General features: G+C 42.3%; 1 protein-coding gene across 6 annotated transcripts in view; it reads left to right on the top strand.

Annotated features, from left to right (window-relative positions):
- Positions 1-635: 635 nt before the first annotated feature.
- The window catches only part of RBMS3 (RNA binding motif single stranded interacting protein 3), a 919,857-nt gene continuing 896,392 nt past the window's right edge, over positions 636-24,100 (top strand). For 4 of the 6 annotated variants that reach the window (XM_073333379.1, XM_073333377.1, XM_073333376.1 and 1 more), the window contains exons 1-2: positions 642-723; positions 1,260-1,450. In XM_073333379.1, the coding sequence (XP_073189480.1) occupies positions 1,271-1,450 (180 nt within the window). In that variant the 5' untranslated portion in view covers positions 642-723; positions 1,260-1,270. Of the gene's footprint in view, positions 724-831; positions 1,451-24,100 lie in introns of those variants that run through there. The other 2 variants (XM_073333380.1, XM_073333381.1) reach the window with 2 other exon arrangements.

The following is a 24,100-nucleotide window of genomic DNA, read 5'->3' as shown; positions in this document are numbered from 1 at the left end:
GATCTGGCACTATATCTTTATGGAGTGGATTATGGCTATTATAAAGTTCCACACAGACTTCTACTAGATGTTTCCAGTTAACTTTTAAAGCAGCAGCTCCTCAGGACAATGTGGTGTTATTTTTAGAAGTGCAGGCTGGTCATCTGATGGTGTCCTGATTTAAGAATTATCTGGTCTAAATTCACCACTTTTTTTAAATTAAAGATAAACAGTTGGCTGGATTGGGTTTCAATATTTTTCTTATTATTTTATAATTTAAATATTCTTAATGAGATTGCATTCTCCCCACCCATGCATAACTTCCAGTCTAAAGTAGCTATCATAGGGAATAAAAGAATCCTGTATGTACATTGTAGTCTCCCTTGATTTTTAACTATTTACACAGGATTTTTTTCTCTCTCTCCTATATTTTATTTATTTGGTTTTTAAAAAATAAAACTCGGGAGCTGGTGGCTGGTACTGGTTTAGATTTCCTGCCTGAATTTGCTCTTGTTTTTCTCCTTACTCCAGTTCTCCTTGTGCAATGCTGCGTGGCGCTGGCAGATTGAGAGAGAGGGAGCTCCAGTCACACACATACACACAGATCACGGAGAGGAGATTAACATCAAGGAGACCACGTTTGCTATAGAAGGGAGGTGGGGTTGGCCGGGGTGGAGGGGGGAAATAAAGGCAACAGTCGGATAAATGCTCGTCTGCCCTCCTCGTCACCAGCACCTCGCTCAGGTCTGAATTCGCTTCTTTTCCTTTGCTGTATTGTGCTTGCCTAGGATCTGGAGAGGAGGCGGGGGGAGGGGAGAAAGGGGGAGGTTTAACTTTTACTTGACATTACCGGGTTATTGTCAGTTTCACGGTGTTAAATCCCGGCGATTTCCCCTCGCCCCCATCCTGTGCTTAGCTCCCGCCAGTTAACTTTGTTTAAAGGGCTGCAGCCAAAAAGGCTTGTACGGGCCTGGGACATAGATAGCATAAAGTAAATAATCACCACAATTAGACTGGGGCAGGGAGTTGATCTGAGTCGCTAGTGATCTGCTTAGTTAGCGTTTGCTGTTTAGGGGCGATTGAAGGCCATCGCACCAAGGACACACACACACATACACACACACACGCTAGATACAAAAGTCTGGAGGATCTAGGGGGGAATTGCAGCCACCGGATCGGTGCAGAAGAGGCAGCCAGAGCCATGCGTGCCACGGCCTCCTGAAAAAAGGAAGACGCTGGGTGGTGGAAAGTATTTTGTCTGCTTTTGTCTTGAAATACAGTGAATTGGAAGATGGAGATGGATGTTAAGGGAGTTTCTCAGTGCCCAGAGCCCATCCCCCACTCGCAGGGGTCTGGAGGCTGTCAGCAGCAGCAGCAGCAACAGCAGGATGGGCAGGCAGGGGAAAGTGCAACTGCTAGTGACAGTAATAATCCAGAGAAGAGGCAAAACAGTGAGAAAGAAGACAAAAAGGTAGGTCTGCCGCCTTTAAAACGGTCATCGCCAAGCACAGCAGAGGAGCCTTCTTTTATAAACTACGATCGCTTGCGGTTAGATAGGAAATTAGAGTAGGGGTGGGAATCCATTCTGTAGGGAATGAAAAGGAGGATGACTTTGGGAAGTGAAAGCATCTAGCCTTACCAGGAAGAAGTGTACCCTGATTATGATGATGATGTTTTATGATTAAAGATGGTTATTTTCTATTTAAATGTAAAGAAGAGAGATATAAAGACAGAGTGGAAGGTTGTTTAAGGACAAGGGAAATGAGGAGGGTCATAGCAAAATAGCAATGGATAGAAAGCACTTCTCTGCCCATTCACACATAACTGATGTGCATTTGTCTCAAATGCATTGTTCTGTGTACAGTGCGTTGAAAGTGGCTTTATAGAGCTTGGATTAGGAGACATTGAAAATGATAAAATGTTGGCACTAAAGTTTACCTTACTTTCAGGATTTAGTACTGTGAGTGCCTCTTTTCCCCTAGCATCCTTTTTTAGTTAAGGGCAAGGGGCGAGTTACCTGTAAGGAAAGAAGCCTAGTAAAGCTGTTTCTTCAACCCTGCTGTGTCATTGTAGACTAGGGGACAGCTGCTTACTACTGTACTGAATGAAAATCTTTGGGTAACTGAGATCAATGAGAAATGGGTCAAATTGCATTCTTTGGTGCTTATATATCTTCTGCTAAATGAATCATAAAGTAGGGAGAATGGAGTAGAAAATATTGCCATTAAGATAATGTTAGCGGAGTGCATTGATCAGTGCTTTTGTCTGTAGGCATTGTCTTCATTTCCATTAATATTTCCCAGCATGGGTTTACTTAACTGAAGCCTATAAATTGTATGTGTATAGGTATGTAACAGACACATACTGACAAATGCATAAGTTTTAATATAATGATGAATTTTGCAAATAGTAATCTATGTAAGATTAATGATAAAAATTCTTAAAGTTTCATTGAAGTATGCAGTTTTCTACGTAAATAGAGATCACATGAATAGATTTTAATCTTGTTTCAAAATGTTGCATTGTACTGGAAGTGAGCCATGTTTCATGAAGTAGTTTTACTATGTAGTACAGTTTTATTTTATGTTAGAAATGTGGAAGGAAACACTTATACAATGAAACAATGTAAACCAGTAATTAAATAAATTTGTGCAACAAATTTGTGCAACAAATATGTCAGGCCACATATTTATATAGTTAGAGTTGGGTTATCTTGATAGATATTTTTAAATCATTTTATCTTTTACTGGAGACCAGTAATATAGCTGAGATACTTTTTGATTTGTTGACCATCTTGTAAAATCAGTACAATTGTTTTGAAAATAAAAACAGACTATCAAAGATTGATCATTTGAACAGGGCCTGTATGGCTAAGTAAGGTGGATAAAAGGTTTTTATTTTTTAAAATGATAACTGATGGCTTTAAATATTCTAATATATGTAGATAGCATTTCAGTCTCCCTTGAGTGTATGAATATTTAATTCTGTCATGAATGCATATTACTGTAACGCATTTAAATGACTGTGTATGTTCAGTTTTTAGGAATAATTTTTGTGCATCATGTTACTAACAGAACTTTAAATGTATTCCTTCAATATTAGTTTACAAAATAATATGTAGAGCTAATGCTGCCATTTACATATGTGTTGGCTGTACCAATGCCTTGAGTATTTAAAAATCCTGCCATCAGCAGAAATATATGCTCAGTAGTTACTTTTGATGCATCACATAGTCTGTCTAATGTTCTACCAGCGGTGGGTAGCAGGAAGGCAAATAACACATATGACTGTATGTGAAATGAGAACTAGAAAAGACTTGACTACATTTAGCTAATTAACAGGTGTAGATAACTGAGTGTTCTGCTGATGATTTCCTATGTATTAATCAGCAATTGCTTGACATAGATACAAAATACTTTTTCTTCTAGTTGTAGTCTTTCAAAGGTATTATGATGTGTCCTTTTCTTAACCAACATGGGTGCTATTTTAACCCTGCTGTTGCCAAAAGTATTTGCAGTGCCTGCAGGTTACATTTGTGGGGAGCGCTATGCTATTTCAAACCTCACTAACCTTATGAATCTTTTCTGGGTGCTTTTCCAGGACAATTTATACTTCTCATTAATGCCAGAGTCTTTTGGGTCTCTGATTAAATGATTACATTGAAAATGTGGGAAAAAGCCATTAAAATGGTAATACAATCCAACACATTTTATATTTAACATGGGAAAATAATACTTTTCTAAATCAAAATCCAAAAACCCCCAAATATTGCATGAAACATCATATAAGATCTTTCTAAATGGACAGAAATAACATGATCTTTGCTTATTTAACTATTAAGTAGGCATCAAGGGCACCTTGATTAAGAGCTGCATTTCGTAGCTGTAAAACACCCCACATGTAAATGATAAAGAATATAAGTAACAATGAGATCTCCTGACATTTTATAGATATATACTCACACACACACATTTTTCCTAAAATTTTCCAAAAATTAGGATTTCAGGGTATCTCAGGATTCCACCTTCAGCACTTGATTCCCAGGATTTTACTGGAGTAATAAAAAGCATTATGTTTTAGGGTCCACTTTCACTTTCACTGAAGACAATGGAAGTTTTGCCATTGACCTAAGTGGGAGCTGGATCAGGCTCATGACCAGTAAAGCTATGTTTTTCACAGTGTCTCAAAATGAAACCTTGTCAAATCAGCTGCCTACTGAAAATAGACACACCTTTGAATTTTGCAGGATATCCCATTACAAAGGTGTTTCAATGTCTTTTTAGTGGATCTCAGGTTTCTCTGGTCCATCAAACATTCTGTAAGCCGTTAGGCTCCAATCTAATAAAACATCAAAACACATGCTTACCTTTAAATATGTGAGTAGTTCCATCGACTTCAATGAGACTACTCTCATGCTTACAGTCATAATAAAGGAGTTGTATCTTTGAAAGCATTTATTTAGTCAAGGATTTGGCTGTGAAAGATATCTGTGGTAATAGCAACTTGTGACTCTAACATGTCTCTATACATGCTAGAACAGACACTAAGATCAAAAATTTTAAACATAGGCAACTAAAGTAAGACTTCTAGGTCCTTACTGAGACACCTAAATAAAAATATTCTGATTTTCAAAGATGCTGAGCAGCTGCGTCTCCAGACCTATGGGTTTTCAGTACCTTTGAAAATCAGGCTCTTCAATAGGTGTCTACATAGGGATTTAAGTGTCTAACTTTACACATCTAAATTGGAAATTTTTGTTCTATTTTTTTATTTTAAACAGTGAGGAAAAATCTTCCATAATTCCGTTTTTTCAAGTATGTACAAAAGAACCCAGTGCATTTACAGGCACATCCACATCTTCCACGTTATACCCAGACTGCAGATGCAAGAACCCCGTGAAACAGCTGCACACTGAAGAACTTTCTGCATATTTACTTGAAAATGGGTATACTAAGGTTACAAGAAAAATAAGCCTATTTGTACTGAGAACATTGTATTCTAGTTCAAAAGCTATTGTGCTAGTGCTTGATTTAGGAATTCTGAAGTGCTTTTTATACTTATTTGGATGCCATTACTCAGAATGCTCTTCTACCTCATACCTATGTGAGAGTGCTGCTAGTGTGTAAGCTCTGAGAGGAAAAAGACAATGCTTTGAGTATACTGTTGAATGCATTCAGTATTAGGCTGGAAATTACCTCCTTATAGAAATCCAGAAAGTACCACAGCCTTTTAATATTACCTTTTTCTCCATATTCTCTCCTTGGGGGGGAGGCGGGGGAGGGGGTGGAAGGGTTGTTTGTTTTAAAATACAAAGATGCATGTGGCATCATAGGACTCCAGCATCTGATATAACTTCTGTACCACTCCTCTGTGTTTAATGTACTCTCAACTCATATACATTTATTGTGTGCATCTTCACTTCTACTGGAATTTACAATTCTACCTTAATTGTATATTGTCATGAGAAGTTACAAATACTTTCGGTCAGTGTATGTTACTTCTGGCTGCTCCTTAACTGCTAAGCACTAGCTGTCATCTCCATGGAGGCTGGCGTAGTGGGTGGAACTGGAGTCAGCAGCCTGGAACCAGAGCTGATGGTCAGAAGCCTGGAAAGGAAGCAGGGCTGGAGCAAGGCAGGAGCAGAAGGGAGCAGGGCTGGATTAAGGCTGGGAACAAGGCTGAAGCAAGGTCTGTTGTAGCAGCAAGCTGGGGAAATCTGCCTAGTTGCACAGACAACTTCTTGGTGTCCCCTCCGGGCATAGGTAATGTGCCTGGACCAATCAAGGACCCTGAGAGCATTGTCAATCAGGCCTTCTATGGCTGGCATATCCTGTGGTACTTGGGACCTGTCAAGGTTCCTTCCCCAGTCTGAACTCTAGGGTGCAGATGTGGGGACCTGCATGAAAACCTCCTAAGCTTACTTTTACCAGCTTAGATTAAAACTTCCCCAAGGTACAAACTATTTTACCCTTTGCCGTTGGACTTTCGCTGCCACCACCAAATGTTTAACCGGTTACTGGGAAAGAGTTGTTTGGAAACGTCTTTCCCCCAAAATCCTCACCAAAACCTTGCACCCCCCCTTCCTGGGGAAGGTTTGATAAAAATCCTCACCAACTTGCACTGTGACCACAGACCCAAACCCTTGGATCTTAAGAACAATGAAAAAGCATTTAGTTTCTTAAAAGAAGAATTTTAATAGAAGAAAAAGTAAAAAGAATCACCTCTGTAAAATCAGGATGGTAAATACCTTACAGGGTAATTAGATTCAAAACATAGAGAATCCCTCTAGGCAAAACCTTCAGTTACAAAAAGACACAAAAACAGGAATCTACATTCCATTCAGCACAGTTATTTCCTCAGCCATTTAAAGAAATCATAATTGAACGCATATCTAGCTAGATTACTTACTAAGTTCTAAGACTCCATTCCTGTTCTGTCCCCAGCAAAAGCATCACACAGATAGACACAGACCCTTTGTTTCTCCCCCCTCCAGCTTTGAAAGTATCTTGTCTCCTCATTGGTCATTTTTGTCAGGTGCCAGCGAGGCGCTTCTTAACCCTTTACAGGTGGAAAGGGCTTTTCCTCTGGCCAGGAGGGATTTTAAAGGTGTTTACCCTTCCCTTTATATTTATGATAGGCCCACAAGGCTGAGAGCCTGTTAATGGCTGCTCTGGAAGAGCTGGTGGGTAGTGGCATAAATGCAGTAGTTGCTCAAAGCCAGCAGATCCAGGTTTTAGACACATACTAGCTTTTCCTGGTTGTTGTCAGCATTATCAGTTGTTTTGAGAAGCTATTTCAGTTTGCTGTTATACCTTAAGTGGAAGTATCAAATAATAAAAACCTAAGCAAAAGAATATGTATTTAGAATCTCTTCATTTACAAGTGGTGTATCTAGAGCCCAGCAAGAGAAGAATGAGGTCTTATACCATTTTTACGTTAGTTTTAAGTATAAAATAACAGTTGTAGAGGGTGGGGAATCAACTTCTGAGGCCTCTCAAACATTGATAATGAAGCAACGTTCAGGGTACATCAAACACACAGGAGTGGTGCACAAGTCATATCAAATGCTGAAGTCCTATGATGCCACATAAATAAGTATATCTTTGTACTTAAAAACAAACAAAAATCTCCCCAAAACAATGGAGACAGTATGGAGAAAATGGTAATATTAAAAGGCTGTGGTCTTTTCTGGTACATTGATAGAACTCCCAGGTAGGTTTTGTAAAGTTTTATGAAGCACTAGGCACTCTGCAAGAGGAGTATTTTCTTCTTCTTTGGCTCCCATCCTTCAGCTCAGCTGCAATTATGGGGCCAAATGATGTCTTTCCATCACTTTCTGTCTTGTGCCAGCTTCACAGCTTTATTCACCTTTAAACCTTTTTGTTTTATGTCATTCGTCACTATGTCTATCCAATTCATCCTTGGTCATCTTCTACTGCTAGTTCCTAGCACTCTGGTATGTAGGTATGTATTGCCATATATAGTATCCTTTTTGGGTCCATTTTTGACCCTTCTCCAAACCATCTCAGTCATCCTTCTTGAATCTTCTGTAAAAACATTATGTTATGCCCTAGTCATTTTCTTGTCACTTCTTTTTTTATTTTCTGCAGTCTTGAAACTCTCAGTATCCCCCCAACCAGTTCAATTCTTCAGTCAATATATTTCATTCATTGGCTTTCCTCATATTTCAACATTTAGACCCATATAGCAGTATCAGCATAACAGTTGTCTCAGATACACTAATTTTGGTTTTATCTAAATCTGTTTAGCCTTTCAGATCTGCAGAGTTTTCCAAATACTGTCCTTTTTCTGTTGTAGAGAAGCAAAGTGTGTGTTGTAAATGGCTTGTCTAGTTTTTGTAAAGTCCAGCCACAAGGAAGTTTGTGTGGAAGGTTGTTTTTATATGAGAGTATCCAGTTTTGAGAGCTCATTCTTAATCTTTCCCTGTTTGCCGTAGAGGATGTTGATCAGGTGGTTGCGCGATTTCTTTGAGAGCATGTGGCACAAGCTGTCAGCATAGTCTGTGCGGTATGTAGATTGTAATGGATTTTTTGCCTTCAGTCCTTTTGGTATGATGTCCATCTGTTTGCATTTGGAAAGGAAGATGATGTCTGTCTGTATCTGTACGAGTTTTTTCATGAAGTTGATAGATTTCCACTCCATAAGGCTAAATTCAGTGCCTTGCATAATGATAGGTTTCAGAGTAGCAGCCGTGTTAGTCTGTATTCGCAAAAAGAAAAGGAGTACTTGTGGCACCTTAGAGACTAACAAACTTATTTGAGCATAAGCTTTCGTGAGCTACAGCTCACTTCATCGGATGCATTCAGTGGAAAATACAGTGGGGAGATTTATATACATAGAGAACATGAAACAATGGGTGTTACCATACACACTGTAACGGAGAACTGTTAATAGCTCACCGTAAGTGATCACTCTCGTTACAATGTGTATGGTAACACCCATTGTTTCATGTTCTCTATGTATATAAATCTCCCCACTGTATTTTCCACTGAATGCATCCGATGAAGTGAGCTGTAGCTCACGAAAGCTTATGCTCAAATAAATTTGTTAGTCTCTAAGGTGCCACAAGTACTCCTTTTCTTTTTCCAAATACTGTAGCGGCTAGTCTGATTCTACTTTTTTATGTCATCTTTACAATTCCCATTCTTTAATACCAGTCCTCCAAGGCAAACAGATTTTTCCGTGTGTATTCTAGTTCTCTGCCTCTAACTCCTTCCTCTAACTTTTTGCCTCTTGTCTTCCAATTGCCATATTTTTGTCTTCTCCATACTGAACTTTTCCAAAGTTTCTGCTTTCCTGGTCAGTTATTCTCTATAAATGTTTGGTCAGTGAAATGAATTCAATATCATCTGTAACTCTAAGGTTATTTACTGTCCTCCCACATAACATGACTCCTCTTTTTTCATCTCTCAGTGCTACGACCATTACTGCTTCTAGTACCAAGTTGAACAAATCTGGTGATAGGGAGATATACTATTTTAAAATGATTCTCCCGTTGAATAAATAGCAAGAGAATTTTTTGGGCTAAGAGTGAGCAGCTATTTAAATTTTTCATCTAAATGATCAATAAGCGGATGAAGCTTGAAAGCCAATCACACAGTGAATGGTTCCTGGGACAAGCACAGATATTTTCATTGTAATGTAGGAATTTCATTAAAACTTGGTACTATTTCTAGTCATACTCATTACAGAGGGAAATGAGGAGTTATTGATACATAAACTGTTCATTTTTTTCCTCAGTTATACAGCTCCCTGGCATCTGATTGGTTGTGGGACTCTCATTCACATAATGACTGTAATTATTTCTCACTAGCTGTACAATATGCGAATCCCTGTACTCTGACTGGCTGCCAGACATAATTACCCAATCAGAGAATAGGGATTTACATATTCACTGTACAGTTATTTCCCAATAACTCATTCTCAAAAAATACTGATGAGCAAAGAAAATACAACTGAAACTGATCACAAGGAAAATAAATAAATAAATGCGTGTTCGAGTAATACGCAGAGCCCTCAATCAGGGCTCTGTTGCACTGCGTGTTGTATAATAAAAGACAGTCCTTGTCTCAGCTTAAATATATTAAAGGTCTCCATAATTAATGTCCCGCCTTTCTTTCTTTCCCCATTACTCTCTTCTCCTATCTCTCTTCCTCTCCCAGTTCTATAAGGCTCCTGTCCCTAGAATAACTGTTGTATATTTGTTTAAATTATTTGTTTACATTACTTGCTGATAGAGGCCTTGTCTGTTATGGGAAAATGCATTGTGTCAGAAACTATGTTTACTAATACAACATAAAATACAATGTAGCTCTTAGTGCATACAAGGACATTCATTTTAACATGTGATAGGTAGCCATGATTAACCAGTACAATACAATAATTATTCAGTAGCTCATCATGACCAGCTAACATGTTTTGAAACATGCCTGTCCTTTTCATTTAAAAATCTACTAAATAAAAATACATCCTCTTATGTAAATGGTAAGTAAAAAGCTCTGTTGAATTAAATTGAACTCTTTGGGTAAATAAGTGTTGCAGGATCAGACCCCAAAGCCTAGGCTAATAAACAAATAGTTCTTTGGCCTCAGAGTTCATTTGCTATAAACATCTCGGCCTACAGCTCCAGAGTTTATTTCTGTAAAAAGGATTCACCTTCAGGTAATTGTATTACACAAGTTGGTCAGAGCAACAATATTAGCAATATCTGAACATACTGTACCAAGAACATACTGTCCACATTAGTTTCAGGTCACCCACAAATAACTGTTATGTTTGATTAGAGGGTGAAAAAAAGGAGTGGAACCTCTGCCTCTTCTATTAACACAGGCTCTCTGTTAATTGATTTCAGCAACTGTCTCAAGCACCATTGACACCTCCTCTTCACCAATAACTAATGATTGTATCCTCACTGAGGATATTGCTAGGACTGTACTCACTGCCAGACTCTTCTGGCAGAAAATGTATCTCTGAATCCAAACCTAATGCAATTACAAGATTCCTGCATTTGATGAGATGTAATTAAAGTTGTAAATATCTACCAAAATTATTACTTATTATTATTGTATAACATCATAGATGTGCATTGTGCTCTACAGAGATTTTAAAAATGCCAGGTCTCTGCCTTGAGGTATTTACATTTCAAATTAGGCAAAACACAGCAGGGATGACTGTAAACAAAAGATGGGGAGGTGGGTATGGGAGGACAAAGTATAAAACAATGAACAGTCTACTCTTGAGATACATTAACATTGGAAGAGCGTGGAAGGAAGCCCAGGGAGAATGTCATTGGTAGAGAGCTAACTGAAAGCAGTAAGTTTTGAGTAAGGATTTGAAGGAGGTGGTATATGGTCCACTTTGGGGTCAAGAGAACTTTATTAAGTGGGCATCAGGGCCAAGTTCAGTACAGGAAGTACACATCATAGAATCATAGAATATCAGGTTTGGAAGGGACCTCAGGAGGTCATCTAGTCCAACCCCCTGCTCAAAGCAGGACCGATCCCCAATTTTTGCCCCAGATCCCTAAATGGCCCCCATCAAGGATTGAACTCACAACCCTGGGTTTAGCAGGCCAATGCTCAAACCACTGAGCTATCCCTCCCTGCGTCATGCAGTGCAGAAAGTCACATCTGGGCCCCACAGACATTATAAAGTGCCCTGATGCAGCCTTTTTAACTTTATGGATTGTGTTTCGAGGACATGCAGACTTCCTGAGTATCTGGAAACCACTTTTAATAGCTAAATATTTCCCTCCCATCTCTCTTGGCTCCATATTTAATCAAAGGGAAAAGTTTGTCCTTACCAAGATCAGCAGATACTAAAACATTTAGTTTCTAAGGCATGGAGATATGAAAAGCTAAAAAAGAACTTGGCAAATGTCAAGAAATTAAATCATTCTCATTTTTTGACCCATCATCTTGCCCAAATGCTTCATATGATTTTCTCCAAACTTTGCAGAATAATTCTGCTTTGGATTAAGAGGCGATTTCTGGCACATTGGTCCAGTATTGGTTACTAGTGGTCATGTGTGTGTCTGTGTGCAAATTGAGTTGTAAGTGGAAGCAAGTTTTAACCTCAACTGTGTATAGAGTATTTAATATCACCCAAATATCTTGCCAATATGTCGCTTCCACAGTGTCCCAGACTATGTGGAGACTAGGATCACTACATAATCTGGGGCAGCTGTGGCAGTGCTAGGTAATGAGACATATTGAAAATGTCAGATGTTAAACTGATTTGTACCTTAAACTTACCAGTTTTCATCCATGTATTTACTGGACCCAATTTGTGCCTGTGCAAATGATTTCACAAGGAAAGATAATCTGGCACATCATTTTCAGAAAAGTCACTTAAGGACTTAATAAATTGATGTGCAGAATTGGTGGGCTTGCTGGCATGGCTTCAGAGCTAGGCATGTACAGTTTATTTTCAGAGATGTATGGCAGTCATTTATGTATGTACACTTTCAAAGTGTGGTTTTCGTGCACGTGTGCATGTGTTCACATGAATACAGAGCCCTTAAATTCAGGAAGGAGTGTGGGTATGTTTGCATGGAGTGAGGAGAAAGGATGAAGCTAGAGAGCTTGAGAGGAGGAGGAGGAGGAAGGCACAGTGTTCGGGAAGAGTGGAACGCAAAAGCAAGCAGCAAAGGTACAAGCAAGAATACTGAATCTGAATCCTGCCAGCTCCTGAACTGGGGAGATGAAAAGGTGATAAAAGGTCACATTTGCCCTCCTCCTTGGGTCCTTTACCAAGAGCAGCCCAGTTAGATCTGAGAAATGGGGCCAATGTGTCAGCTTCCTGAATATGCCAGAAGAGCGGGTTCCTCAAAGTAGAGAAACAAATGATGAATACCTCTATGAGAAGCTGTATGAGGACCTAGAGAGTTAAAGGCAGCATATTTATTTTACATTAGAGGAAATCAAAGCCTGGGAATCTTGCCAATAGGGTCATGTCACAGGGCCATCAACAACACCACTGGTATCAGCCAGCCAGTCACCTCTGCCTCTGAATCTGAATCCTTCTCATGCTGTCAGACATTGCTTAGGGCATAAAAAAGGCTCTGTCATCCCTATCTATACTGAGATGCTCTTTGCATGTCCTCTGTTTTGTTAAGTCCCATACATTTTTCCTCTCTAAATATGGTTAATAGACCGTTTCTTTCTGACCTTTTGTGTGTTTCTCCAGCTGCCCAATGGCATGCTTACACTAATTCCTAGGAGTACTTCTTTGGAGTCCTTATTGCTACATTAGTTTCCCTAAATATAGATAAAAACGCAGGTGTGTTCTGAAATAACAAAGTTTTTATCTGTCGAGGGATTCTATATTCACGTCTCCAGAGGCCACTCAGAGTGACATAGGCAGCCTATACATACAGGAAATAATCATACTCCATAAACAAGATGACATTCTGCAGTGCTAAACTGCTGTTCACAGAATCCATTACCCAGGACCATATCATGACTTTTTCCTACTCATACATTCAAGTCTGACAGGACTAATCAAACCTAGACAGATTCAAGTTCAGAGGTACAGGATAAGTTTTTCCAAAGGCACTTAACAAACACACAGCTATATGTTTATAAAGTGTTAGTGTGTATTAGTTACACATTGTTCTTTGAGTGATTACACATGTGCATTCCACTCATGGTGTGCGTGCACCCAGAGCACAGTCACCAGAAATTTTTCCCTCTCTGGTACCCACTGAGGCAGCTTGAGCGCCCTCTGATTCATAGGTGCATAGATATTAAGGTCAGAAGGGACCATTATGATCATCTAGTCTGACCTCCTGCACAATGCAGGCCACCAAATCTCACCCACCCACTCCTGCAATAAACCTCTCACCTATGTCTGAGCTATTGAAGTCCTCAAATCATGGTTTAAAGACTTCAAGGTGCAGAGAATCCTCCAGGAAGTGACCCATGCCCCATGCTGCAGAGGAAGGCGAAAACCCCCCAGGGCATCTTCCAATCTGCCCTGGAGGAAAATTCCTTCCCGACCCCAGATATGGCGATCAGTTGAACCCTGAGCATGTGGGCAAGGTTCACCAGCCAGATACCCAGGAAAGAATTCTTTGTAGTAACTCAGATCCCACCCCATTTAACATTCCATCACAGGCCATTGGGCCTATTTACCATGAATAGTTAAAGATCAATTAATTGCCAAAATCATGTTATCCCATCATACCTTCTCCTCCATAAACTTATCAAGTTTAATGTTGAAGTCAGATAGGTCTTTTGCCCCCACTGCTTCCCTTGGAGGGCTGTTCCAGAACTTCACTCCTCTGATGGTTAGAAACCTTCCTCTAATTTCAAGTCTAAACTTCCTGATGGCCAGTTTATATCCATTTGTTCTTGTGTGCTACTGTGTGCCAATACCACCAGTGTAAAGAAACCAGCTGACCCTTGCCTCCTCAGTTCCTTCTTACTACCTGTGATGGTTGCTGGAACTGGCATCCTTGCTTTGCAGGATCTCTCGGTGGTCTTCTTTTTCTGTACATAGTTAGTTAGTTGTTGTTAGTTGTAGTTAGTTTTAGTCAATTTTATCTAATTTTAGTGAAGTTCTGTGACTTTGTGTTTTACTGGAATTTTTGCCTATTCCCCAGTGCCAAGGCATGCCTTGTTCACCGGGCTTTAGGCCATGCAACTCCTGCAACAACTCCTATGCCCCTGAGCATCCCACACTCAAACTGCCTCAAGTCCCTGGGAGAAGCTCACACTGGCAACCGTTGCCAGATCTGCAGGGACGTTAAACCTCACATGAAAAAGGACCAGGAGGCCAGGCTGAAGTTTTTGCTCATGGAGGCAGCACTGAGACCTTCTTCTAAGCTAGGCTGGTCAGACTCGGCACCAAGTGCCTCAGCATTTGTAAGTAGTGCTCTTCTTACCATCCTGGAGTCCCAGCACTGATCACCAGCCCCAGTGCCTACAAAAAGGTATAAGAAGCAGCCAGCTGAGAGGGGGCAATCGCTGGCACCGAAGACAGCCAGGCATGGGGATCAGAGTAGAATGCGATCTAAATCAAAGCACTCCTCTGCCTCAGTACCACAGAAGTCGATAGTGTTGACTCCAGCACCTGAGCAGGCACTGTCAAGTCTGGTACCGGAAGAGCCATCTGCATCTGTGGCACAGTACGGTACCAATACTATCTTGGTACCAAGCATACTGGAGGCATTTGCCACTGCCAGAGACCTTCTCTCGCTGTCGGTACTGGTATCACCAGCAGTACAAGTCAGTCTCCATCACTGGTGGGAATGACACCACCGTGGTCACCAGACAGAGACTCGCTGTCTTCCAAGTCAGAGGTTGGGTCTTACTCTTCCCATTTGAAGAGCTATTCTCACTAATCCTCCAGGTATTTCTATTGTTCCATGGATTGGGGCACAGGAGTACCATCAAGTGCATGGCCAGGAGGTCACTGGGGACATAAGCTGGTCCAGTGACCCTTTTGGAACCCATGGTTTCCCCCAGTTTCCAGGGCTTATTCCAGACATTCCTATTTGGTGGCCTTGGAAAGAAGAGCAGAATCATCCCATTGGGTAACACCTGGTCCAAACTCCAGTACCGAGCCCAGTACCATATTGCAAGAGATGGCTCAATGGGATCCTGCTGAGGCAGAAAGAGAGAAAGAACTTCCATAGCTGGTGCTGGCCTCCTCATCCTCCTTCCTTGATGAGGCAGTCTCAGGAGGGGGTGTGTCGCATCCCCAGGTTGACTATAAGGCTCCCCAAGAGTTATTGAAGAGGATGGCCTTAAATGTGAGCATTAAGGTGGAGGTAGTGAAAGAGTCCTCCCATAGCCTAGTTGACATTTTAGCTGCTGTGGGCCCTTCAAAAGTAGCCCTGTCACTCAATGAGACCATTACAGACTATGTTAAGACCTTGTGGCACACCCCTGCATCCCTTCCCCCCACATCAAAAAATGCTGAGCGGAAATACTTTGTTCCTGCCCAGGGTTAGTCTGCGGAAGAGAAGAATGAGGGGGGATTTGATAGCTGCTTTCAACTACCTGAGAGGTGGTTCCAGAGAGGATGTTCTAGACTATTCTCAGTGGTGGAAGAGGACAGGACAAGGAGTAATGGTCTCAAGTTGCAGTGGGGGAGGTTTAGGTTGGATATTAGGAAAAACTTTTTCACTAGGAGGGTGGTGAAACACTGGAATGCGTTGCCTAGGGAGGTGGTGGAATCTCCTTCCTTAGAAGTTTTTAAGGTCAGGCTTGACAAAGCCCTGGCTGGGATGATTTAATTGGGGATGGGTCCTGTTTTTGAGCAGGGGGTTGGACTAGATGACCTCCTGAGGTCCCTTCCAACCCTGAAATTCTATGATTCTATGATTGGTTATGGGTTCCTGTACACCCATCCCCACACCTAGGATCTTTGGTGGTAATGAGAGAGAAAGGCAGGGAAATCAGGGCGCAACCTCAAAATCAAAAGACTCAAAAAATTAGACTTGTTTGGTAGGAAATTTTATTTTACTGGGGGGGGGGGTTACAACTCGAAACTGCAAACCAGTCTACGCCTGCTGGCCAGGTATGATTTTAACATGTGGGACTCCATGCAGAAATTCAAGGACTTGCTCCCACAAGAGGCTAGGCAAGAGTTCTCCTCACTGGGTCTAGGGAAAATCAGTGGTGAGGACCTCATTACAAGCTGCTTTGGATGTGGCTGACTTGATGGCCAGGTCCATGGCTTCGGCTGTGGCCTTGCTCAGGAGTTTTTGGCTACAGTCCTCGGGACTCCCACAGGAGGTCCAGCAAACCCTTCAGTACCTACTTTTTGAAGGAGCTTCAGTCTTTTTGGAACAGCCGGATGCAAAGCTTCATAGTCTAAAAGACTCCAGGGTGTCCCTTAACTCTCTTGAATTGTACACACAAGCTCCTTCAAGGAAGCACAACAGGCCTCAACAGCCCATCCGCTACTCAGCCCTGGCTTCCCATCAGGATCCGCAGAGAAGGAGAAGCAGGGGTTAGGCATAGGCCACTCCCACCTTCTACCTCGATGTCAATGCCTGCCCCTCCCAGACTGAATGTTCTAAGTAGGCATTTTGATGGGACGCTCAAGGATGCTGTACTAGTTCCTATGATGCCCCTTTATTTGCAAACCGCCTTTCCGCCTTCCTCAGTGCATGGTCCTGTATCACCATGGACCATTGGGTGTTGAGCACAGTGGAATTGGGATACAGCCTCCAGTTTATTTCTACCCCTTCTTCCCACCCTCCCTTCACATCCATCTCCAGGGACCCCTTTCATGAAGAACTTCTGGTCTGGGAGGTTCAATCCCTCTTTCAGATGGGAGCCATGGAAGAGGTTCCACAGAATTTAAGACGGAAGGGGTTCTACTCCCATTATTTCATAATCCCAAAAGCCAAAGGAGATCTCAGACTGACTTTAGACCTGCGTCAACTCAACAACTAGTTCAAGAAAATAAAGTTCTGCGTGGTCAGCCTAGCATCCATTATACCCTCCCTGGATCCCGGGGATTGGTGTGCTACTCTCAGTTTAAGAGAAACCTATTTTCATATATTGTTGAACCAAGGACACAGAAGATTCTTCAGATTCGTAGTGAGCCACTCACACTACCAATTCATGGTCCTCCCATTCAGCCTATCTGCAGCTCCGGGGGTGTTCACAAAATGTATGGCAGTAGTGGCAGCTTTCCTGAGGAGGTTGGGGTGCAGCTCTACCCTTATCTAGATGACTGGCTAGTAAAGGGCTGGTCCAAGACTTGGATAGTGTCCAATGTTCGACTCATCCAGTTGATGTTCAAGGCATTAGGCCTTCTGATAAATGCAGAAAAGTCTACCTCCATTCTGGTGCAGAGAATAGAGTTCACTGGGACAGTGTTCAACTCTTGTCAGGTCAGGGCCTACCTCTCAGAGGTACGTTTAAAATCAATCAGGTCCCCAATAACACAAAGGTCATCCAATTACAACAGAATTGCATGAGGCTTTTAGGTCACATGGTCTCATGCACATAGGTGATACAACAAGCAAGACTGCACCTCAGAGCCCTCCAGACATGGCAGGCCTCAGTATACTCTCCAAACAATCACCATTTGGACACTGTGCTCACGGTACCTCCATGGATTCTAATCTCCCTCAATTGGTGGTTGGATATGCTCATGGTTTGTATGGGCGTTCCCTTTATATGCCCTCAACAGTCAATGACCCTGATCTCAGACACGTCAGTGCTAGGGTGGGGAGCTCACCTGGGTCCATCAGAACATAGGGCCTCAGATCGCTGGCAGAACTTTCACTCCACATTAGCATTAGGGAACTTAGAGTGGTTCTCCTGTCCTGTCAGGCCTTCCTGCCCCACATTACAGGCAGAAACTGGTTTGTTCTCACAGGCAACACTGCAGCCGTTTTACCTCAAAAGGCAAGGAGGATCTTGCTCTTCCCTCCTTTGTCAAGAAGCAATGCAGCTATGCAAGTTTTGCATAGCCACTCAATCAGCCTCGAGGCCTCTTTACCCTCTGGGAACACAAAACAAGCTAGCAGATCATCTCAGCAGGCTTTATCCAATCCCCGCGAGTGGTCCCTTCGCCCGGATGTGGTGAGAGATGTTTTCCAGCAGTGCTGGACTCCCCAGATAGACCTATTTGCAAACAGGTACAATAGAAAGTGTCACCAATTATGCTCCCTATGCGACCACAGTCCGGGTTCTGCCACAGATGCCTTTCTACTACCTTGCACGGGACATCTTTACGATGCTTCCCCCATTTTCTGCTCATGCACAGAGAGCTGCTAAAAATCAAGCGGGACCAGGACCAGGTTATTCTGATAGCCCAGACATGGGCCTGCCCATACTGGTTCTCCACTCTATTAGATCTCTCAGTGGCAACTCCAATCCTGCTTGGGTTGCACCCGGACCTGATTTCCCAGGACAGCTGTCAACAGCTCCACCTGAACCTGAGTTCCCTTCATTTAACGGCCTAGAAACTCCATGGCTAAATCCCAGAGAGCAGACTTGCTCAGAGCAAGTTCATCAGGTCCAATTGGTAGTAGAAAGCTTTCCACCAGGACTACTTACCTCTCAAAGTGGAAGCAGTTCTCTGTTTGGGGGTCCCAATGCAGAGTCTCACCCACACGTTCATCCATACAAGCTGAGCCGTCCGTAGCCATTTTGGTGCCCTACACAGCCCTCTGCGGCGGGGGGGCTGGCTTGGGGCACAGGAGGGTGTGGGTTGGGGCCGGGTCGCTCCACTTCCTGCAACCCAGTGAGTGCAGGGCGGGCCCAACCTCGCTCTCACAGGGCGGCGGGAAGTGGAGTGACCTGGCCCCAGCCCGCTCCGCTCTGCTCCCCTGGCTCCCAGCCTTCGGGCTCAGGGGGGAACCACCCTCCAACACTCACCAGTGGAGCAGGCTGGGGCCAGGTTGCTCTTACTGCTGCCGGTGAGTGCGGTCCTCAGGGGAGTGGGGGCGGAGCAGGGGTGGGAAGAGGTGGGGCTGGGGCAGAGCAGGGGCTGGAGCAGCACGCAGCTGCGTAGGGCACCAGGTGCCCCAAATTTCCTGGTGCCCTACACAGCTGCGTACTTTGTGTATGAGTAGGGATGGCCCTGCATACAAGACATACTTGAATATCTGTTGCACCTGAAACAACAAGGCTTAGTTATCTCCTCTATCAAGGTTCACCTTGCAGCAATATCAGCTTTCTACCCTCGGGTGGATAATCAGTCTGTTTTTTCAAATAACATGTCCGACTGATTCCGCAAAGGCCTAGAAAGGGCTATACCCTCAAGTAAAAGAGCTTGTTCCTCTCTGGGACTTGAACTTAGTCTTATCAAAGCTTATGGGAACACCATTTGAATCATTGGCACTGTCCTTATTACACCTCTCCTGGAAAGTGGTTTTCTTAGTGGCCATTACTTCGGCCGAAGGGTCTTGGAACTCCATGCCCTCACATCAGAGACTCCATATACAATCTTTCTTTAAGATAAGGTGTATTTATGTCCTCACCCCAGTTTCCTCCTGAAAGTGGTTTCACAGTTTAATAGCAGTCAGGCAATTTACCTAACTGTTTTTTACCCAAAGCAGCATGGAAATAGAAATGAACAACGTCTTCACTCATGGACATTAGACAAGCCCTAGCTTTCTACATGGAAAGCAGTAAACCATTTTGAAGGTCCACCCCACTGTTCGTAGATATAGTTCACAGGATGAAGAGTCTCCCAATCTCTTCACAGACAGTTTGTCCTGGATTACTTTATGTATTCAAATTCGTTACAATCTGGAGGGTGTTTCTCCATCAGCTAACCTGACTGCGCATTCCACCAGGTCGCAAGCATCCTCAGCAGCATCCTTAGTGCAGATCCCTATTCAGGATATTTGTAAAGCTGCAACCTGGTCATCGGTGCACACATTCTCCTCCAATTATGTCTTCACTCAGCATTCCAGAGATTTTGTGAAATTTGGCTGAGCTGTTCTGCAGTCCATGTGCCCATGAACTCCAGTCCCTCCACCTAATCAACCGCTTGGGAGTCACTTAATGTGGAATGCACATGTGTAATCAATCGAAGAAGAAAAAATGATTACTAACCTTCCTTAACTGTTGTTTTTCAAGATGTGTTTCACATGTCCATTCCATGACCCGCCCTCCTGCCTCTTTACACCAAAGTTTCTGGAAGGAAGGAACTGAGGGGCTGCAGGGTCAACTGGGTGTTTTACTGGCACTATTGGAGCATGGCAGCAGAGGGCGCTCGAACCACCTCGATGGGTACCATTGAAGGGAAAATTTCCAGCAACTGTGCTTGGGGGATGCACACACCTAGGGTGGAATGGATATGTGGAACACATCTCAAATAGCAACAGTTACAGAAGGTTAGGAACAGTTTTATCCTAGAATTAACAGGTGACAGAAACTTTCTTGGGTGCCCTTAGCTGATGACACAGAAAACCTGTTTACAAACCTTCACAGAGGAAAATTCCATTTGGGTCTTAAAAAGCTACCAGATCATCCTTAGATAGGACATTTGCTATTTTTAAGACACACTTCAAGTGCTTTGATAGATCTGGTGGGCAGTGATGGCACATTCCATAACTACGAGAAGATCAACCTGGTAATCTTGTGTACTTGTCATGCTGTGTATTTTATGTGTTACCATGGGTCATGGAATACCTTCAGTTGCTAAGGCTGAGATTGCCACTGCTAACCAGAATGAATCTGAGGAGGGGCAGTGGACTACAATGATCACATTCAGAATTCCAGACAGTTGCAGTGGACACTCAATGAGGTGAATTATTAAGGTGAGTTGCTAAATTATAATACAGAAGTGCAGCACACACTTATACCTCTCTGTGTGTGAATCATATACAATGCGAACTATAAATGCTTAAGTTCTGCTTCCCAAGAGGATTTATTATATAAATAAAGCTACATAAATAAAACAGAAAAAAAAACACCAGTGCAGCAATTATCCTGGAATAATGAATCATGCTTAAAAAGTCAAAACAATAGAAAATGTACAAACACAATAATGGGAGCCAGTGATGAAAGCCATGTGTAAAATAAGAGGGGAAAAAAAGAAGAGGAGCATCACCCTTCTTCCTCAGCTCTATTGTTAGTGGCTTTGAGGCTGGTCAAAGGGCCACCTCTATAGCAGGGCACCATGACAGCTTCCTGCAGGCTCTGAAGAGTCAAGGGTATCCTTACTTCTCCGGGTGGATATTGATGCCATGACAACATGAGGCCTGATGGGAGGCAATGTGTTGCGTCTGGTCTTCAGTCTGTTGCTGTCCCCTTTTGGCAGACAAGGTGTTTCCCAGTCCCACTCAGAGACTAGCACCAGCATGTGCTGCCAAGCAATTAGTTATTGGGTATAATCCACAAACTGGCTGTGGAGGCACGTGTGTTACTTTCTCATTTCTAAAAGGGCCTGTAGTCTGTTTGCTGCAGGCCTGGATCATATTCTTTGTGAACTCCTCAGAGGGAGGAAATGGCCCGGCTGCATGGCAGATTCTGCAGACCTTTGGTCCTCTGGGCTGTTGGTGAGTCAGGAATGAATTCAAGGGGTTTGGGATACAGAGGCTGGGGTGAGGAGGATTGGACTGTAATGGGGGTGAAGGAGGAGCTTGCCTGGCATCATCAGAGGACTGTTAAGGGCTGATTGATGGTGGGCTCTAGTAGGGGCATGGAGAGGAAAATGCACTGGTCATAATCCTGATACTGTGCTCCTCTTCTATGGGTGGGTGTGGAGGTCCTTGGTGTAGTGATGATGGCAGGATGTGTCTGCTGGCCTCAGAAGCTTGTGAGGTTGCAGCAGGTTCGTTAGTATTCCTGGAATTATCTCATTGTAACAAGAAAGCCTTTCAAACTGATCAATACCAGCAACGCATTTCCTATCTGACTCCAGGGAACTGTGATAGACATACAGGCCACTAGAGATGCACAGCTATCTGCTGTAATAACTGACTTATTCTGGAGGAAACCTGGCGTTGAGCAGTCGCATGGGTCATGGGAAGGGGGATGTACAGAGGACGACTGATATTCATGTAATTTTTGTACTTACACAGATAAATAAGGGGAATGTATTCTCCCCTTGCCACTGGCTGTTCTTCTACATGCTATCCAGACCCACACCCTCCATGTTGTGCCTCAGAGTGAGACAGACTTTGTCCCTCTCACATTGGCTTGTGGTCTAGGCAAGAGCCCGTTACCATGTGGCCAGTTTACCTTTGGCATGCTTATCTTTAGCTCCTCTAAAGTCCTGTGATGTCTCTGCATGGTGCTAGTGCTGCTTCAAATTGCTTATGTATCCCAAATGTCAGCCTTTTGGGTAGCAGTGAATTCACCAGAGAGGTCATCAAACAGCCTTCTCTCTTAACAGATGTGCAATATATTCCCTCATCCTGGAAGTTCAGCTACATATGGGATCCTCCACTGCTGCCAACATCAGACTGAATTTCAGTTGAGAAAGGATGAAGTATAGGACGATGGAAAATATTTTGAATGTTTTTTTAAACTTAACTATATTGCAATAGTTTCCATTTCTACTCAGACTACCAAATATTGTTTCAAAAGGGGGGTAATAATACTGACCTCTTTTTTAAAGCACTTTGAAATCTCTGTTGAAAAGTGCTATACAAGGACTATATATTATTGTTGTAAATAAATCAATCCGGTATGGTTACCAAAATATTGTATAAAGTGAGTCCAACTGTAGAGAAAATTACTTTTTTGATATTAATAGGACTATTCATAGCTAAAGACATGTGCGGGAGCTTTAGATTATGAGTTCTTTGGCACAAGGACACCATCTACTACAGTGGTGCTCGAACCTTGGGTGGGGCTCTAAGCACTGCCTGGAATACTAATAAATAATAAAATCCAAAGCATTAGGATGAATCAGGAATGTAATTAAGACATACAAATGGAGTACTATATCTTTGAGATCCTATTGACCTTACAGAGCCACCGTAAATTTAAATTATATTCTTCTGTACTGTGTCAAGAACATTTTTATAGTTTACTGAAAGCAGTATGATATGGAAGTGGAGTTCTAACAAAGTGTATCTTTCTAAAATGTATTTACAGTAGTTAATAGTTCATATGAAGTACTGGCATAGTAATTGAATTAGAGATTTAAAGTACCTTGAAGAATAAAAACATATTCTGAAGTTGAAACTGTCACCAGAAATTGCATTCCCTTAGAGTGATATGTTTAAAGAGACATGCCATTATAATACAATCTTTCAAATTCCAAGTGCTCCCCCCTGTTTTTTTTTGCACAGAAGGATTACATAATAATGTCAAATATTGATATCGATACTACAGAAGGTTAGCTTGGGTAACCTTTATGTGACTTGAATGCTTTGTTCTGTTACGATGTGCATCAGTATCAAGAGTAATTCTGTGATAGACTCAAGTAGGTTTTTTTGTCAGTGGTTGATGGTGACATTCTTAAGAAAAGGCCAAATTCTTGTAACTACAAATATAGTTGTCAACAAAAAACAAGCATGCACGACACAGTTCAGTCACATTTTGCTTTCATTTCTTCTGTTTTGTACTTTCAGCTGAGTGTCAGCTTTTTTATAATTGCTATGGCATGTCAGCCCCTTTAAAATAAGTGCATATCAACTGTTTAGCGTACTGACTAAGGGACATGGATATTGGAATTCCACCCTGTGACCTACCTGAGTTGCTCTCTGTGACATGTGGCTGTTGTATTTTTGGTCACAGTTTTGCCACATTAGCTGGAGTCATCAGTGTGTGTTTGAAGTGAGTCCATTCAAGTCAGGAGAGTGAATTGATTGAACACAAGGGACCAAAAAGAGAACAAGATGAGTGGGATGACATGGTGAATGTATTTAGCAGGTTAGCTGGTGGGTTTGTGATCAGTCAGCATCACATGTCTAATCCCCTATCTCCAATTCATAGCCTCGCCTGTGAATGTCTGCACAGCCAGGAAACAATTGAACTTAAGTTTGTGTAGAACCAATGGAAATTGAAGCAGAAGTTGTTGTCTATCTGTGTATTTATATGGGACCATCATTATAGTATCCTAGCACCCTTCAAATATTTAAAAACAGAAATAACAATAACCATCTTTCTGTCTGTCATTGGTGACCACAGATCTCGGGCTGATCAGTATGAGGCTGAGGTCCCAG

Source organism: Lepidochelys kempii, chromosome 2 (assembly GCF_965140265.1).
Source record: "Lepidochelys kempii isolate rLepKem1 chromosome 2, rLepKem1.hap2, whole genome shotgun sequence".
In the NCBI taxonomy this organism is placed as follows: Eukaryota; Metazoa; Chordata; order Testudines; family Cheloniidae; genus Lepidochelys; species Lepidochelys kempii.
This window is presented reverse-complemented; position numbering and strand designations above follow the sequence as displayed.